This window comes from Rhinopithecus roxellana, chromosome 1 (assembly GCF_007565055.1).
Source record: "Rhinopithecus roxellana isolate Shanxi Qingling chromosome 1, ASM756505v1, whole genome shotgun sequence".
Classification (NCBI taxonomy): domain Eukaryota; kingdom Metazoa; phylum Chordata; class Mammalia; order Primates; family Cercopithecidae; genus Rhinopithecus; species Rhinopithecus roxellana.
The window spans coordinates 177,627,124-177,644,973 of record NC_044549.1 but is presented as its reverse complement, the minus strand read 5'-3'; the positions used below and the strand labels follow the sequence as shown (position 1 = coordinate 177,644,973).

Here is a 17,850-nt window from a genome sequence, read left to right as displayed (position 1 = left end):
GGCTAATTACTAGACACTGGGCAGACTACCACTAGAGTAATGAAACTAGAATACATTCAAGAAGGGCAGCCAGTATAATGCATAATCTAGAAACCATGTCATAAAGGGTTGATAAAGCTGAAGATATTGTTTGAAAAGGAATCAGGGAGAACATGAAAACTTTAAAATATCTGAAGTACTGTCACTGTGAAGACAATTACACAGTTTTAGAGATAAAAAGCTAAATAGATGAATAATAACCAACAGGAAGACGAAATGTTTCAATGTAAGATAATACTTTTATCTGGCATTTTTTAGTCTGAAGGCATAACAAGGTTGGCTACTCACATGGGGCAGGGATGAACATCCCAGGTAACTTGAATAGCTACTATGGTTGTAGGCACTTTGTGTACATTCACTTAATTAAAACAATATGCCTGCAAACTAGTTTTTAATCCCAATTTCACAGACAAAAATCTGAGTTGGAGAAATTAAATACTGGAAATCACAAGGCTAAGCAGTAGGGAAAACTGGATTCTAACCCAGACTCATTTGTCTCCAAAGCCTAGCTCTTCCCACACATCACACACCTAAGAGAAGTTAAATTAGCAGTTGTTAAGGAAGCAAATAGGGTTTTTGAGCTGGTGAGAACCAAATATCAACTGATTTGAAGTCCTATTCAAAATTAAGATGCCAGAAATGAAGTATTACTTCCTTCCATTTGACCAATACCTTCCAGTTTAAGAATGTTTCACATCGATCCTCCCATTGGTTCCTCACAGCAATGCTTTAAGGTTAAGTTGGAGAGGCCTTATCCCCTGGCTTTCTACCTCAGAGAGGAAAAAAGAAAACAAAGATGAATCCTATCAACTCCCCTCTGCTTTATCTCCAAACATTATTTGTATTTTCAACTTTTCCTCTATGATCTTTCATTTATTCAAGTCATCTTTCATTTATTAAGTACTTCTTACATCTCAGGTGTCAAATATTCATGACTTTGCAGTCTAATGGGAAGACCTTGCAGTTGTAGAGGAAAAGGTTCATTCAAGACTCTATCTTCTAATAGACCTTACTCTTTCAATTCTGATTCCTTTCTTACATAGCTTTGGTTTAACCTTCTGTTCCTTTATTTTGGCCTATAGAAAGATTGGCCTTCCTGACTCCTTATGAAGCTACCACTCCTTTTTCTGTTTATTTTTAATTGTTTCGACCCACTGCAATCTAGCTTTCCACCAATCAAATGAAATTGCTCCAAGGTCACCAATGATAATTTATTACAAAATCATCATTATTCTCAACTACTCTACAATACTGGGCAGCAATGACCTTTAATAACCTCTCTTCTTGTTGCTTCCATAATATTTCCACTTTTTCTGGTCCCTTTCACTTGGTTTTTCTTCTACCCATAGTTTAAAATACTGTTTTACGTTGTTGTTTTTCCCTCAGCTCCTTTTAATCTCTTTTTGGACAATCTCATGTCAAAATTCTACTTATCATCTGTAGTCCACCTCCCCAAAGTGTTCTTTTTCTGAATTCCCATGTTGTTTAATAGTAACGGCATCACCATGTACAAAGTAGCCCAACCCACAGTAGCCTTCCCTTACTTCATCTCCCACTTTTAGTCAGTCACCAAGTTGTATGCATTTTACATAAAGTCTTCCTAAACTCTTTCTTCACAGTGACCTAATTCAAACTCACTTCAGTCCTCACCTAAGCTATCATAACTACCTCCTAACTAGTCTCTCAAATGTTGACTCTCCTTCTAATTCTATACATCCTTGTAGCAGACACAGGTACTTCACACAAATTCTTTCCTTTAAGGAGAGCCTCTGGTCCTCAGACATACAAGAAACCCAAGCCTGACCAGAGTACTACCCACCCCTATCAACATGTCTAGTCCAGGAAAGAGCACATGACTGAAACTAGACAATGCCTTCCTCAGGACTTCACTTTCCTGCCAAGGCTATCAGGGAAAAATACTCTCTTTTCTTTTGGGATTCTGAGGAGACAATCCCAGTAAGCAAAAACTGCTCATAGGAGGAATGAAAGAATGGGGCAGGATGGGAAACCCACTGTCACCAAGTCCTGGATCTAGCTCTGCTTGCCTGGCCTAGTAAATATACTTTTGCATTTAAGCCAATTTGAGTTGGATTTCTGTCATTTGTAACCAAAAGTCCTGATTAACAATTCTCTATACCACCAGTTACTTTTCTAAATCATAGATAAAATGTTGTCTACTTTTATTTAGTCAACTAAATTTCGTTTGAGTATGCTATACTAAAGTTTTCTACCACCCTGCCTTGAACTTTCACATATACCAATGTGCTTGTTGCAATTCAAATATAGCATGCCACTTTATGCAGCTATGCCCTTGCATATGCTGCTTCCTCTGCCTGGCATATCCCCCTCCCACCTCCTTATCCACAAAATGTATAGTAGGTTTGCATAAAATAAGGTGGAAAATTAGACAGCAGCAAGATCATGAAGGGTGTTGAATGACACAAAGTAAATACACTTTAACCCATAGAATTTCAAGCCAAAAAATTATAAAATAAGACTTGTATCTTAAATAACTCACTGTGGATACAGTGTCAGGATGACCTAAAAATAAGGTGATACTAAAGGCAGAGAAAACAGTTAGTAGGCTATCACAATTAGTTTAAACCAGAGGCCATGTAGGATGGTGAAACAGTAAACTGGGACAACTTCTCTGGGAGAAAAAAAAAACCTGCCAACAGCTATCAATATCATCGATAAGTCTTTCAAACTTTAAGCTAGCATTTCTGCTTGCAGGAATTGAGACATAAGAAAATAATATGAGGCCAATAAAAATTTACATATCAAGATTTCTGTGAAGCATTATTTGCAACAAAAGATTGAAAATTTAAATCTTGAATAAAATGATTTAAAATGTATATATCACACAGTGAAACTATCTAATATTTAAAAATAAAATCTTTAAAGAATTTCTAAAACATGGGATATACTAAAATATGTTATATGAAATACAACACTGCAGTATATACAAAATAATCTTAATTATGTTAAATAGAGGAAGTTTTTTTCTTTTTCATTTTTAGCATCAACACTAGATGAGTTAGGTCAGTGGCAGGATTATGAGTAATTTGTTCTCTCCCCCCCTCCCCCCCCAAGTAACATTGTCCTTAGCCACGATCCTAATTTGCTAAAGAAAATCACGACTTTATAGGTAAGAAAAATAAGGCCTAGAGCAGTCACATGACAAAGCTCACATTCTACAAGTTAAGACCAAAACTTGAACATTGCCTATGTGAAGACTCACTGCCAAGCAGCAAACCTGCAAAGCCAAAGTCATTTACCCCATGACTTCCGTGAGCCTGAGCCTCAAAGGCAAACCAAACTTACTGTGAGTGACTTTAAACTTGCTGAGCTACAATCCCCTCTAAATTCGTAACTCGAAAGCTATATGAAGAGCAGACTACAGAAAAGGGTAGTTTAAGATGCTTGTTTTTATGACTTTATTTTTATCTAAATAATCCTACAAAGAACAGAAAAGGAAATAATAGCACACCAGACTGGAGAAACAAGGTCTCAGAGTAAGTTGTTAAGGAACACTGTTATTCTAGAGTCTGTTTTATTTTGATCTTTAAAAGAATAAGAGAATGCTTTATTAGATGAGATTATTTCCCTGAATTAAGACCTCCATAATCTGTTACAATCACAAATAAACTCTATAGACTTAAGTACTCAACTCATTTAAGTAGGTACCTAACAAAAAGTCATTTGGTAGCTTAAAAAGCAGAATTTGAAAATAGTATTTGTGAAATAAAAGGGCTTCAGTGAAAGGAGTTTGAACAGCTACTAGACAGGAGAAAAGACAAAATAATTACCAGGGACAATTTTTCTTTATTTTGAGATAGAGTCTTGCTCTGTTGCCCAGGCTGGAGTGCAGTGGCACAATATCAGCTCACTGCCACCTTCGCCTTCTGGGTTCAAGCGACTCTTCCTGCCCTGAAAATTCATTTAAAAACAATGAAATTAAGATAGTGGTATAGTTTCCCACATCAGCCTCCAAAGTAGCTGAGACTATAGGCGCACGCCACCACGCCCAGCTAATTTCTGTATTTTTGGTAGAGACGGGGTTTCACCATGTTGGCCAGGATGGTCTTGATCTCTTGACCTCATGATCCACCCGCCTCAGCCTACCAAAGTGCTGGGATTACAGGCGTGAGCCACTGCACCTGGCCAGGGACAATTTTTTAAAAACTTCTATTTCAACCTTATAAATTAAGAAACTGTGGTTTTCTATAGATGCCATGTCAATGATAGTACCACCTAAAAAATTAATACATTTAAAATGTTTCTAAGCCGGGCACAGTGGCTCACGCCTGTAATCCCACCACTTTGGGAGGTCGAGGTGGGTGGATCACTTCAGGTCAGGAGTTCAAGACCAGTCTGGCCAACACAGCAAAACCCCATCTTTACTAAAAATAGAAAAATTAGCGAGGTGTGGTTGTAAGCACCTACAGTCCCAGCTGCTAGGAGGCTGAGGTGGGAGAATCGCTTGAACGCAGGAGGCTGAGGTTGCAGTGAGCTGAGATTCTGCCACTGCACTCCAGCCTGGGCAACAGAGTGAGACTCTGGCAAAAACAAAAACAAAAACAAAAACAAAACAACAATAAAATGTTTCTAAGGTGATAAGCAAAGATGGCATCATAGAGCTGGGCACAGTGGTGTATAACTATAGTCCCAGCTACTCAGGAGGCTGATTATGGGAAACTATACCACTATCTTAATTTCATTGTTTTTTAAATGAATTTTCAAATGGTGCCCTAATGTAGATTTAGAAAGGGTTTGCAGTAACCAATGCAAAGGCACCATCCAGTGGTAAAAGATGATAATTACAATTTACACAGTTATTAAAAGCCGTATTAGCTAAATGATTTGTGACTGCCTTTTCTCCAACACACAGTCCAGGAAAGAAAAGGTAAACTGGCTATATAATATTGAGGGTATCTCCTATTTGTTACCATTCTCTTAATCAAACCTTACTATATTAAGTTGGCATTCTGTTGTTGTTTTTCTGTCTTGCCTACCAATTATCCAAATGCTTGGTTGGGAACAGAATTAGGATAGGGGCATTGTTAAAATTCATCCAAAGCCTTTATTAAATCACAGGCTAGAAAATGGTTTATAAAAGTGTGTGAGGGGGTGAATTTCCAGTGGAACTCTAGCTACCAACAGCCATTCCAAAGAACAACAAATAAGTCATTCTATGTACTTTTTTAAAAGGTGATCATTGGTAGGTAACCTAGACCTTCCTGAAAAGGGCCAGGTAAAGATTCACAATCAGATATTTCATAAAGAATTCATAATTTCTAAAGGGAACATGAATCTTGAACGTGACCATATTTACCTCCAATTTGAAGGAAAAAAAATCAGGTAAACAGTGTGTTCCCAATAAATCTACTCCTATCCTATCAGAAAACAGATGAATAAAATCTTCAGTTTCCAACATAACAGGTTTTTAATCACCTCCTTTTTTTTTTTTTTTTTTTTTTAAAGAAAAAATTACAAAGTTTAATACAATGGCTCAGGTCTATAATCTCAGCACTTTGGGAGGCTGAGGTGAGCAGTTCATTTTTGAACCCAGGAGTTCAAGACCAGTCTGGGCAACATGCTGAAACCCCATTTCTACTAAAACCACAAAAATTAATCGGGCATAGTAGCATGCACCTATAGTCCCAGCTACTCAGGAGGCTGAGGTGAAAGGATCCCTTGAGCCCGGCAGGTTGAGCCTGCAGTCAGCCCTTATCACACGCCACTACACTCCAGTCTGGGCAACAGTGAGACCTTGTTGCAAAGGAAAAAACAAAAAACAAAACCCCTAAACTTTAATAAAACTAAAAACAAATTATTACACAAACCCAGTAAGGGTGATTCTTTGTTCTGAAACAACTTTACATCAAGTCTACTTGATACCAAATGGTATTACTGCTTGGGATCATAAGATATTTAACAAAAAGTACAGCATGTTGCACCTTGGTAATGGCAAAAAAATCAATTACTGGGCCATAATTTTCTCCTTTTATACTCTAAAAAATATTTCAATATGTTTGAATCTGAAATAAGAAGCCTAACAAACACCACCAATGATATCAAACAAGCTTATCCTATCTTCACTAGTGCCTGCAGTCCAACACACCTGGAGGTTATGAGATTTTTTTAAAAACTACTTTCATGAAAACATAGGAGTCACTCAAATAATTGAGGTTCCCCAGTGATTACTGAATGGCTGTTAATGTTTAAAGTGTGCACCACAATCATTTAACATGTAAGAGAATGAGCTATGAGCAAAAGGATGCATATATCTAAACCAAAGGTAATTCAGCAATAAATTACTAAAGGTTTCAAAGCTTTGGTTTGAATTTTAGTAATAAATTACTAAACTTACTAATAAATTTAGTAATACATTGAATTTCAGTAATTTATTATTATTTCAGAACAAAATAAAACTAGTTGCAATACCATTATTTTCAGCTGTTTAATATTTTCTTCTCCATGACAGAGATCTTAGATTTATAAGTCCCCTCCACTGAAAATTTATTGAATTATAAAACTGCTATACTAAGTCTTCCACTAACACAGGGCCCACTACTATAAATGTTTCTACAATAAAGGACTTTTTGGGTGACACTAAGCATTTATTCACATACAGATATGTATGAAAGCTAAGTCACAAGGAGGCTTAAACAGCAACAAACTAAAAAATTACAAGAGCTGCCTATATTACTGCAAGAGACTACTAGAAAATAACCTACCATAATAGGAATTCCCATACTATTTTCCTCTGGTGGAGGCAGTTGTACTGTTTCAATTCCAATCACAGGCCTGTAGCAGAAAACAGATATCAAAAGAAAGAATATGCTGATCCTAGAAATTAAGGGCTATGTTATAAATAAGTAGTACCTTAACAAAACATTGAATTATTGGATAATATTCAAAAACTTACTTTGGATTTTATTAATTCAGAATTTACTTTTATCCCTCTATTAAGAAAAAAATACTACTCTGTGTAACAAAACATTTTTTAAAGGCTTTATATATTAAACAGAATTGGTTTCCCAGAAGAGACTTAAAAAGTGGTGTTTGATTCTTAGAATTGCTAGCAGCAACAAGTCATCCTCATAAATCTTACACACACACACACAAACTCTTCAAATATATTCACTAATAATATATTCAGTTACTTACTAATCACTAATTATGTACCCATGGGGATGTCTTGATTTAAGAAACTGCCTATGAAAAGTTTAAAGTATTCAGTCTATACACTTTCTGAATATGTAGAACATACTCATTTTAGTAATACATAAATTTAAGAAATCACTGTAATATCTCTCAAAGAAAACTGGTAATTACATATATATTATATATAAAAAGTGTATATATATACACACACACTTTTTTAAAGGTTAGAATAATATATACATATTATTTAGTAACTGGCTTCTCTCCATCACCCCTCAATTACCAATGTGGACCTTAAATATTCTGCAACACCATGAATATGACATTCCATTCAAAAATACTATATTTAATTTCCTAAGAGTAAATATTTGGGTTGCTTCTATTTTTAAATTCTTACATAATAATTTTTCTCAGAATATTACATATTCTTATATAATACTTTTCCCAAGATAAAAAATAAAATTCCACAAGTTAATTTTAGTGAAATGGCTTGTCTTTACATAAATAAAATTAGGCCTAAAAAATTATGGAGCCATAATTCTCATGTGCAATGACCTAGAAAGAAGAAATGTCAGAATTACATTGCCTTCATAAAAGTGTGGGGCCAACCACATTTCTTTTGTTTTCTTTCCTTTTCTTTTGAGACAAAATCTTGCCCTGTCACCCAGGCTGGAGTGCAGTGGTGCAAAATGTAGTTTCAATCTCCTGGGTTCAAGTGATCCTCCCACCTCAGCCTCCTGAGTAGCTGGGACCACAGGCGTGCATCACCTCGCCCAGTTAATTTTTAAATTTTTTTGTAGAGATGGGGTCTCATTATGTTGCCCACGCTGGTTCCAAACTCCTGGGCTCAAGCGATCCTCCTGCCTTGGCCTCCCAAAGTACTGAGCCACTGCACCCACCCACACATTTCTTATTCTTCTGAAAGAATCGTCATCAATGCTATGACAAAGAATCATCTTTGCTATAGCAATTACAGCTGTAGTAATTAACGCCTTTTAAAATGTTAGAAGACATAAACTATCCTTGGATAGTTGGAGGAAGGTCAGCTATAATTCTAAACATAAAAATCTGTTATTTCTTCTCTTGTCAAAATTAAGAACAAATCAACCTCATCAGAAAATATTAAAGGTACATTATTTTAGGTTCTACAGTATGTAACAAATAAGGTAATAGAATTAGTCTGCCATATGGTGGCAGTAAATATAAAAGAAAATTAATTTCTTGAGTACGTTAATTTACAAAGTTAATGTCTTCCCTGAGTCATGTATTTTAAACAAAGGTTTCAAAAAGAGGAGGCTTTACAGGTTTTCATAATTATGTTTTAATCTTGTTATATTAAGAGTCAAGCTCAAAACAATATTAAGAGCGTATTTCTGACTGACTGAAAATAGCCTTCTGTTACTATAGCATTTACCAAAACAAACTGCCTCAAAAACTATATGGCTCTTGATGCTTATCAGGCAACATGTAATTGCAATGATTTTCATTGTATTAACTAAAATTTACATATCTTATAAAAAAATAAATTTTCTTACTTTAACCAAATCCACCTAGCCTAGCCTCCTACCTCCACAAATATTTACTCAATAATTGTTTGTTAATGACTACTTATATGCTAAATGCAAGGAATACAGCAGTAAACACAAGAATAGTTTCTGGTTTCATGAAACTTACACAAAATCTCTCATGTATTTCCCTTTTCCTGATTTGTAATATGGGATCATTAAGACCAGCTTAAGTTAACAGCCTAAGGATAAAAAATACTAGTGTCTCTTCATCTGTAATTTACAATTAAAAAAACACTACACAGAAAAATTCAAGTAAGAAAGTTTTATTTTTCCTGCTATGACTATGACTGCTTTAAAGTCTTTCTGTTCTATAGAAATAAAGTTATGTCAAAGGGAAAAATGTTTGATGCCCTTTATTTACTACACTAACCCACTAGATGCTAAGTAACAAATGTTTAAGTTACATGAAACAACTGAAAAATGTATAAGAGCATCTTTTCATACAAAATTATCAAAGTATGTCAATCTTCTCAATTTGTTTATAGAAGTTATTGCCAAAGTTGTCTTATAATCCAAGATACTGAGAGATAAGAAGCTACGATGATGAGTAGATCCTAACTGAGAGTAAATATGTGCATAGATTGTGCATAGTTTAATCATAGAGTTAAAACACATCTGAAAACCCGTCTCTCTATTAAAAAAGACGAGGGAAGTGGGCACAGTGGACTCATGCCTGTAATCCTAGCACTTTGGGAGGCCGAAGTGAGAGGATCACTTGAGCTCAGGAGTTTGAGACCAGCCTGGGCAACAGAGCAAAACTCTGTCTCTATAAGAAAACAAACCAAAACCAAACAAAACCAAAACAAAAGCACACATCTGAATATTGTAAAGGCCCAGTCTTCCACAGAGTGAGTATCCTTTAAGGTAGGGGCTGTGTCTCACTCATTTCATCAGTATGTCCACCCGTATGATTTTCCTTAATATGTAACAGTGATGAACAATTTCTCATGTACAAACATTTCACATACTGATGATTTTATCTTGTCAGCAGAAGTACCATTGGTTTTTTTTTTTTCCTTTTTTGTTTTTGTCCCAACTAGATACAAAATTTCATAGGTTATAAACCAACATCAGCAATTTCATACGGTCCAACCTAGTATCAATTGCTCACAACATTAAGTTCGCAGAGCTACCGGTAGGTACCATTTCTTATTGCTCTAAGTACTCACCTTCTAACAAGGGAGAAAGAGAAATAAAAAGTAAACTACAAAGCAGCGCAATAAGTGCTCTCCTAAAAGTTTGCTGTGTGTATCTGTGAGAGAGGGAAACAGACATACATACGGTGCATTAGGAATCACAAGATATACCAGTTGATGAATCCTATGAGGAAAACTGGAGTGCAACCTAGAATATAAAATTAAATAAGATTCCTTTGCTAAGTGATCACTGTACTGAGATTTATACATTTAAATAAATATAAAATTACCAGGAAACCACTAATTTCTTCCTAAGATGAGACACAAGCAAGAATGTCTGCTCTTATCACTCTTATTTAATATCTTATTGAAGAAAGAGCACTGCAATAAGGGTATAAGGAATAAGAGACATATAGTTTGGAAGGGAAGAAATAAAAGTGCTTGTATTCACAGACAACATGATTGTCTTCCACGGAATCTATTAAAAAGTGCCTAGAATTAATAAGTTTAGCAAAGTCATAGATTACGATCGCTATTTCTACATACTACCAATCAACAACTGGAAATCAAAACAAAAGGCAGTACCACTTATAATACCCCAATACTCAAAAATACTCAGGTATAAATTCAACAAAATAGGCACAGACTCTGTATGCTGAAAATCACAAAATACTGATGAAAGACATCAAAGACAACATAAAGAAAAGAGATACAGGAGCTCCCCCCTTATCCACAGAGGATATATGCCACCCCTCCCTCACTCCATGGAAGCCCCAAAATAGTGCTGAACGCTATATATGCTATGTTTTGTCCGGCACAGGTTGAACGTCCTGAATCTGGCAATTCAAAATCTGAAATGCTCTGAAACTTTTTGAGCACTCATATGATGCCACAAGTGGAAAATTCCACACATAAGTACTTAACAGAAACTTTGTTTCATGCACAAATTTAAAATATTTTACAAAATTACCTTTGGGTTTACATGTATAAGATTATGAAACAAATGAATTTCGTGTTTAGACTTGGGTCCCATCCCCAAGATCTCTCATTACATATATGTTAATATTCTAAAATCACAAATTCATCTAGTCCCAAGCATTTCAGACAAGGATTACTCAACCTGTACATACATATCCTATGATAAAGTTTAACTGATAAATTAGGCAAAGTAAGAGATTAGCAACAACTAATAATAGAACAATTTTAACAACATACTGTAAAATAAAAGTGAGATGAATGTGGTCTCTCTCAAGATACTTTAATATTTTTGGACCATAATTGACTGCAGGTGTTTCAAGCTAAACAGTAGATAATGGGAAACTACTGTACCATGCTCATGGTTGGGAAGACTCATTATTCTTACAATGTCAATTTTTCCTCATTTAATTTATAGGTGAAAAGTAATCGCAGTCAAAATCTCAGTGGGCTTTTTTGTAGAAATCAATAAGCTGATGTGAAATTCATACGGAAAGGAAAATAAATTAGAAAAACCAAAGCAATTTTAAAAATGATTTAAAATTGAGGGATTCATACTACTAGAGAGCTAGAGTAAGGCCAGGCACATTGGCCCACGCCTATAATCCGAGCGCTTTGGGAGGACAAGGTGGGAGGACTGCTTGAGCCCAAGAGTCCAAGATCAGCCTAGGCAACATGGCAAGATCCTGTCTCTACAAAAGAATTAAAAATTAAGCAGGCATGATGATGCCCACCTATAGTCCCAGCTGCTTGGGAGGCTGAGGTGGGAGGATTGCTTGAGCCTGGGAGGTTAAAGCTGTAGTGAACTGAGAACATGTCACCGTACTGTAGCCTGGGCAACTGAGCAAGATCCTGTCTCAAAAAAAAAAAAAAAAAAAGGCAAGGATAGTGATATTGGAGTAAGAATAAACACATAGATTCAATGGAATGGGACAGAAGATTCCATAAATAGATCTACATACATATAGTCAACTGATTTCTGACAAAGGTACAAAGGCAGCTCAACACAGTAAAGTATTATCTTTCCAACAAATCATCCTGAAACAACTGGATAATTCATTTGGAAAATTAGGATAACTGATATTTGCTTATACAGTCATAAAATCTCTAGGTATAAACAAAATAATATTGACTGGCTACAGTACAGGAAACCAGATGACTTGAGATTGACGTGAATAGAGATGGAAGAGACAATTTTTACATTATACAGTTTGTATTCCTTGTAAATCATGAACTACGATTGCCTGTTACAAGTTACACAGATAAATCAGATGCATACCAATGTACTAAATACTAAGAATTACAAAAAACAATGCTTTCCTCAACAAATTACTAAAATGTATGAAACAGATACATTTTACTCTGCCAGTCTGTTTTCTTCCAGCACAAAGCCTGTTAAACCAGTCAGAAATCACTAGGGGTGGAGCCTGGGAATTTAGAATTTTAAACAAGTGATTCTAATTCAATGCTAAGGTTTAGAACCAATGATAGGGCATGGTTATCATATGCAATGCACTGTACTGGCCAAGCTGGATTAATAAAATATTCCCTTCCCTCAAAGGCAAAAGTAAATGACCAAGATATAATGATTGTACATAGAATATTAATTTGGTCACATGATACTACAGAGGAAATAATTTAAGAAAAATAATTTTTGCCAAACCCCAATGAAAACATTAGGTAAAAGGTTGGTAGGAAACATGATGAATCAAGTTGACAACATTTGCACAGACTGGTATTATCACTAGGAATAGAGCAATTTGTTATGTGCCCACTTGTGCAGTAATGTACATATGTTTATCTACATGTATGCATGTGTGTATATATGCATATATATCAACCTATAATAGACATGACATACAAAATAAAGTGATAGGTGGCTATATGCATATTGACAATTGCTTTATTACACCTGACAGTCTTAAAAACAAACAACAGTGGAATCTAAACAAATCTTTAAAGCTACTGATTCACCAAGAAAAGAGAGGAATATGTTAAACGACACTGTGAAGATACAATCAGCTAAACTAGAATGTGGGAAATCCTACAGAACAAATGACATAGGTTCTTCAATAAATACATTCATTTTTTAAAAGAGAAGGGGAACCTAGTATAGAAAGAGACTTAGGAAACTAATCATATGCAATGTTCAAATCCTGTTTGGATCTATTCTAACAAACTAACCTTCACGACATCTGACACACACACAAAATGAAATGCAAATTAATTTTGCTTCAAAATACTCTAAAGACATTGAGGAATGGTAAAATGCTGGTAATTGGTCTTAATTCACAGGGGTTCATCAATGTCTTTTCTGCATGACAAAATTCAACAATTATTAAAATTAAAGAAATTCAATTATATCATGCTATCACAAAAAAGAAAATAATGCAGTTTTAGATTGACATCTCCCTATTATTCTACTCACAAATAATACTGTTTTCCTTTTTTGACACTTCATTCTGAAAAAGTTAAAGTGGTTAGGTCCAAATTTAGTCACTAAACTTTATAGCAATACATATATCAACCAATTTAAGGAAATCTAGATCTGGTAATTCCACATCAGGGTTTCTCATTGTTGGCACTACCAACATTTTAAGACATATAATTCTTTGTCATGGGGTCCACTCCTATCCATTGCAGGATGTTTAGCAGCATCTCTGGTCTCTACCCACTAGACGCCAGTAGCATAACCCGTCCCCCTAAATTGTGATGACCAGAAATATTTCCCGATATTGCCAAATGTCCCCTGGAGAACAATAACACCCCCCGTTTGAGAAAGACTGATCCAAATTAATGATTTCTTAGAATGGTGAGCTTACCACAAAAAGCAAAAGGAACTTAGTAGTATGTTCCTTAAAATCTGGCAGAAACAACTTGAATAAAATGACTAGTTAGCAACAGACAAATGGTATTTTTCTCTATGTTAACAGGAATACTCAAGTATCTGAAGACTTAATCTTTTAGAAAATGTAAATATGTATAATCCTTACTTTTAAACACAATATATTAAACAAATTAGGCTTTTCAATGGATCAAGATAATGAATGTTATATCTACTTAAAATCGGCTCACTCAAAAAAGTAGGAATAACATCACAATATATAGCAGAATAAGAACTCCAAAACCCCATCCCTTCACAAAGCAATGAAGAGGTGGCAAAACAGCCAGAATCAACATTTTCATAATTCTAGAATTCAATTAAAACCTTTTAACAACCAGAGGAACACATAATGAAGAAAGATGCTGCTAGATTTTCATAGGAAAATGCTGTGGAATTTTAATTTACTGCATACCATTCCCAACTCCCCCTACATGGCAGCATCCATGATACCAGCCCACATTTGGTGCCTGTTGTGGGTACCAGATAAACCAATATGGACCTCATTCTCAAAAAGTTGTGGTTATATGTTTTGAACTATGTAGTGGCTCCCTGAAGGACTGGGTCAAGGGCTTGTCTTTGTTCCACCAGTCTTGGAGATTCCTAGTACTGAAGCATCTTTCCCAGCGCTGTCTGTCAAAAGCATCTCTCTCTCTCTCATCTGTGTGTAAGAGGTAACAACGGGGCAAACAATAAACATCTAAAAACCCAGGAAGGAAGACACTGGAGAAGGAGATACATACGAAAATAAAGGCTTTGAAACCTCCCATATACACTAGGAAACCTAGAGGCCACATGCATGTCCAGGACTGGCCACATGTTCAGAGAAGACTCATGAAGACCCTAAACTTTCACCTCTGGCTGATCTTTCAGTTCTGCACAAGCAAGAAGTGAAGACTAGGACAGAACTGTAAGTAGCTTGGCTGAGCATTATGTACCCCAACACAGAAGCAATTTCTAAAATCTAGGAGAGTCTGTTTTTGTTTGGGCTTTTTGGGGGAGCTGTTGGGGGGAGATGGAGGCATTTAGGAAAACCTCTGCCAAATCACAGCCGATCGCCAAGAGAATGAACAGAGAATTCAGTGGACATACACAATGAAGAACACAGACTTTACAAAAATAGTTTTAAAAGACTCATTAAACAACCACGAGAACAAGCAGCAATAACAATCCCCAGGGAGGGGGAAAACTTGATCTCCAGCTACAATATTCAAAATATCCAATTTCCAACAAAAACATTTGAGGCATGCAAATAAAGGTCAAACCATATCCTAGTCACAAGAGAAAAAGAAATTAATTGAAATTGTCTCAGAAGAAGGCCAGACACTGGATTTACTAGACAAAGACTTTAAATCAACTGCCTTAAATATGCTCACAGGAGAAAAAAAAAAAAAAAAAAAAAACCCTGGACAAAGAACTAAAGGGAACCAGAATGTCATCTCACCAATTAGAGAATACTGATGTTAAAAAATGAAAATCACAGAAAGGAAATAAATAGAAATTCTGGAGCTAAACTATAAAATAATTAAAATAGAAAATAGCTAGTTCTTTGAAAAGATCAACAAAACTGTCAGTCTTTTTAGACTGACAAAAAGAAGACCCACATTACTAAAACCAAAAACAAAAGTAGGCACATTACTACTGACCTTATAACAGGTTACTACTGTTAAGGTTATAATTGTAAGCCAACAAATTAGCCTATTTATACAAAATGGACAAATTCCTAGAAACAAACAAACTATCAAAACTGACCCAAGAAATAGAAAACTGAACAGTCCTCTAACACAGTGGTCCCCCACCTTGTTTTTGCACCAGGGCCTGGTGTTGTGAAAGACAATTTTTCCATGAGGTAGGGGTTTGGGCTGAAACCCGTTCCACCTCAAATCATCAGGCATTAGATTCTCATAAGGAGTGCACAACCTAGATCTCTTGCATGCACAGTTTACAATAGGGTTCCTATAAGAATCTAATGCTGCCACTGATCTGACAGGAGGCAGAGCTCAGGCAGTAATGCTCGCCTGAAGGTCGCTCACCTCTTGCTGTGCAGCCGGTTCCTAATGGGCGGCAGACCATCTGTGGCCTGGCAGTTGGGGATCCCTGCTATGACAAATAAAGAGACTGAATCAAGAATTAAAACCTCCCAACAAAGAAATCCCTAGAACTATATGGCTTTGCTGATGAAGTCTACCAAAAATTTAAAGAACTAACATAAATTCTTCTCAAAATAAAAAAAGAGGGAGTACTTGACTACTCTTCACCAAATAGTGCTAGGACAACTGAATATCCACATTTCTTGGGGCCAAAACTAAATACTTCATACAAAACTAGAAAAAGACATCATGAGGAAACAAACAATACACTAACATCCCTTATGATTACATAAAAATTTTCAACAAAATACTAGCAAACCAAATTCAGCAGCATATTGAAAGAATTATGACCATGCCCAAGTGGGACTTATACCAGGAATGCAAGGGTGGTTGTACACTTTAAAATATTTAATATATCACATTAATAAAATGAAAGGAATAAACACATGATAATCTCAACTGATGCAGAGAAAACGCATTTACAAAATCCAGTATGTTTTCATGATAAAAACACTCAACATCACAGAAGGGAACTTCTTTACCATGATAAAGAACATTTATTTTAAAATCCACAACTAATATCATAGATAAGGGTGAAAAACTCAATGCTTTCTTCTTAAGATCAGGAGCGAGATAAAGATGCCACTTTCATCACTTTTTTTTTTTTTTTGAGACGAAGTCTTGCTCTGTCACCCAGGCTGGAGTGCTGTGGTCAGATCTCAGCTCACTGCAAGCTCCGCCTCCCGGGTTCACGCCATTCTCCTGCCTCAGCCTCCAGGGTAGCTGGGACTACAGGCGCCGCCACCTCGCCCGGCTAGTTTTTTGTAGTTTTTAGTAGAGACGGGGTTTCACCGTGTTAGCCAGGATGGTCTCGATCTCCTGTCCTCGTGATCCGCCTGTCTCGGCCTCCCAAAGTGCTGGGATTACAGGCTTGAGCCACCGTGCCCGGCCCACTTTAACCACTTTTATTCAACACTGTTCTACAAGTTCTAACCAGATCAACCAGGTAAGAAATAAAAGCCTTAATTGGAAAGTCGTAAAACAAACCAAAAAATCATCTTTATTTGCAGATATGATGTTATACATAGAAAATCCTAAAGAATGTTTTGTTTTGTTTTCTTTGAGATGGCATGTAACTGTCACACAGGCTGGAATGCAGTTGTGCCATCTCAGCTCACTGCAACCCTCCGCCTCCTGGGCTCAAGCGATCGATCCTCCCACTTCAGCTTCCTGAGTAGCTGGGACCATAGGCATGTGCCACCACAGTCAGCTAGTTTTTTGTATTTTTGGTAGTGACAGGGATTCACCATGTTGCCCAGGCTGGTCTTGAACTCCTGAGCTTAAGTGATCTGCCCACCTCGGCCTCCCAAAGTGCTGGGATTATAGGTGTGAGCTACTATGCTCGGTCAAGAATTAAAAAAAAAAAAAAAAAACCTATCAGAGTTAATGTACAAATTCAGCGAAGTTGCAGAATATAAGATAAAGCCACAAAATCTGTTGCTTTTCTATATACTAGCAATGAACAATCCAAAAGTAAGAAATTAAGAAAGCAATTGTATTTAGCATCAGAAAGAATAAAACTTAGGAAAAAATTAGCTCTGATAGTTTGATGACTAAGAAGGCCCAGGCCTAAAAATTAACACAAGGAAGATATTTACAAATAATAAAACACATTATTGGTGTGCTGAGTGTGTGCATGTGCACACTTGCTATCAGGTATCACTACGTCAAAATGACTTACTCTTACAGAACAAGGAGTTGCTTTAAACTCACTGGTAAAAGGCATTCCTAATAAAGAGGGCAGGATGCAAAGTTGACCAGGATGCAGGAGGACAGACTGGTAGAAATATACATCGATACAGCCTCTCTGCAACTGGCAATCACTAGCAAAATTTTCAATGCACATCCCACTGAAAAAGATCTCCAAGATATATTGGAGGTGAGTAGTAGTACAAAACAATCAAATAAGCCAACTTGTCTGTTAAAAGGGG

At 36.2% G+C, this 17,850-nt stretch overlaps 1 protein-coding gene across 5 annotated transcripts in view; it reads right to left on the bottom strand.

The window, feature by feature from the left end:
• Positions 1–17,850, bottom strand: part of ANKRD28 (ankyrin repeat domain 28) — a 192,388-nt gene that overhangs the window by 138,523 nt on the left and 36,015 nt on the right. The window contains exon 2 of one of the 5 annotated variants that reach the window (XM_030933535.1): positions 6,780–6,849. The exons of 2 other annotated variants lie outside the window; for them this stretch is intronic. In XM_030933535.1, the coding sequence (XP_030789395.1) occupies positions 6,780–6,797 (18 nt within the window). In that variant the 5' untranslated portion in view covers positions 6,798–6,849. Of the gene's footprint in view, positions 1–6,779; positions 6,853–17,850 lie in introns of those variants that run through there. 2 more of the 5 variants (XM_030933578.1, XM_030933554.1) reach the window with 2 other exon arrangements.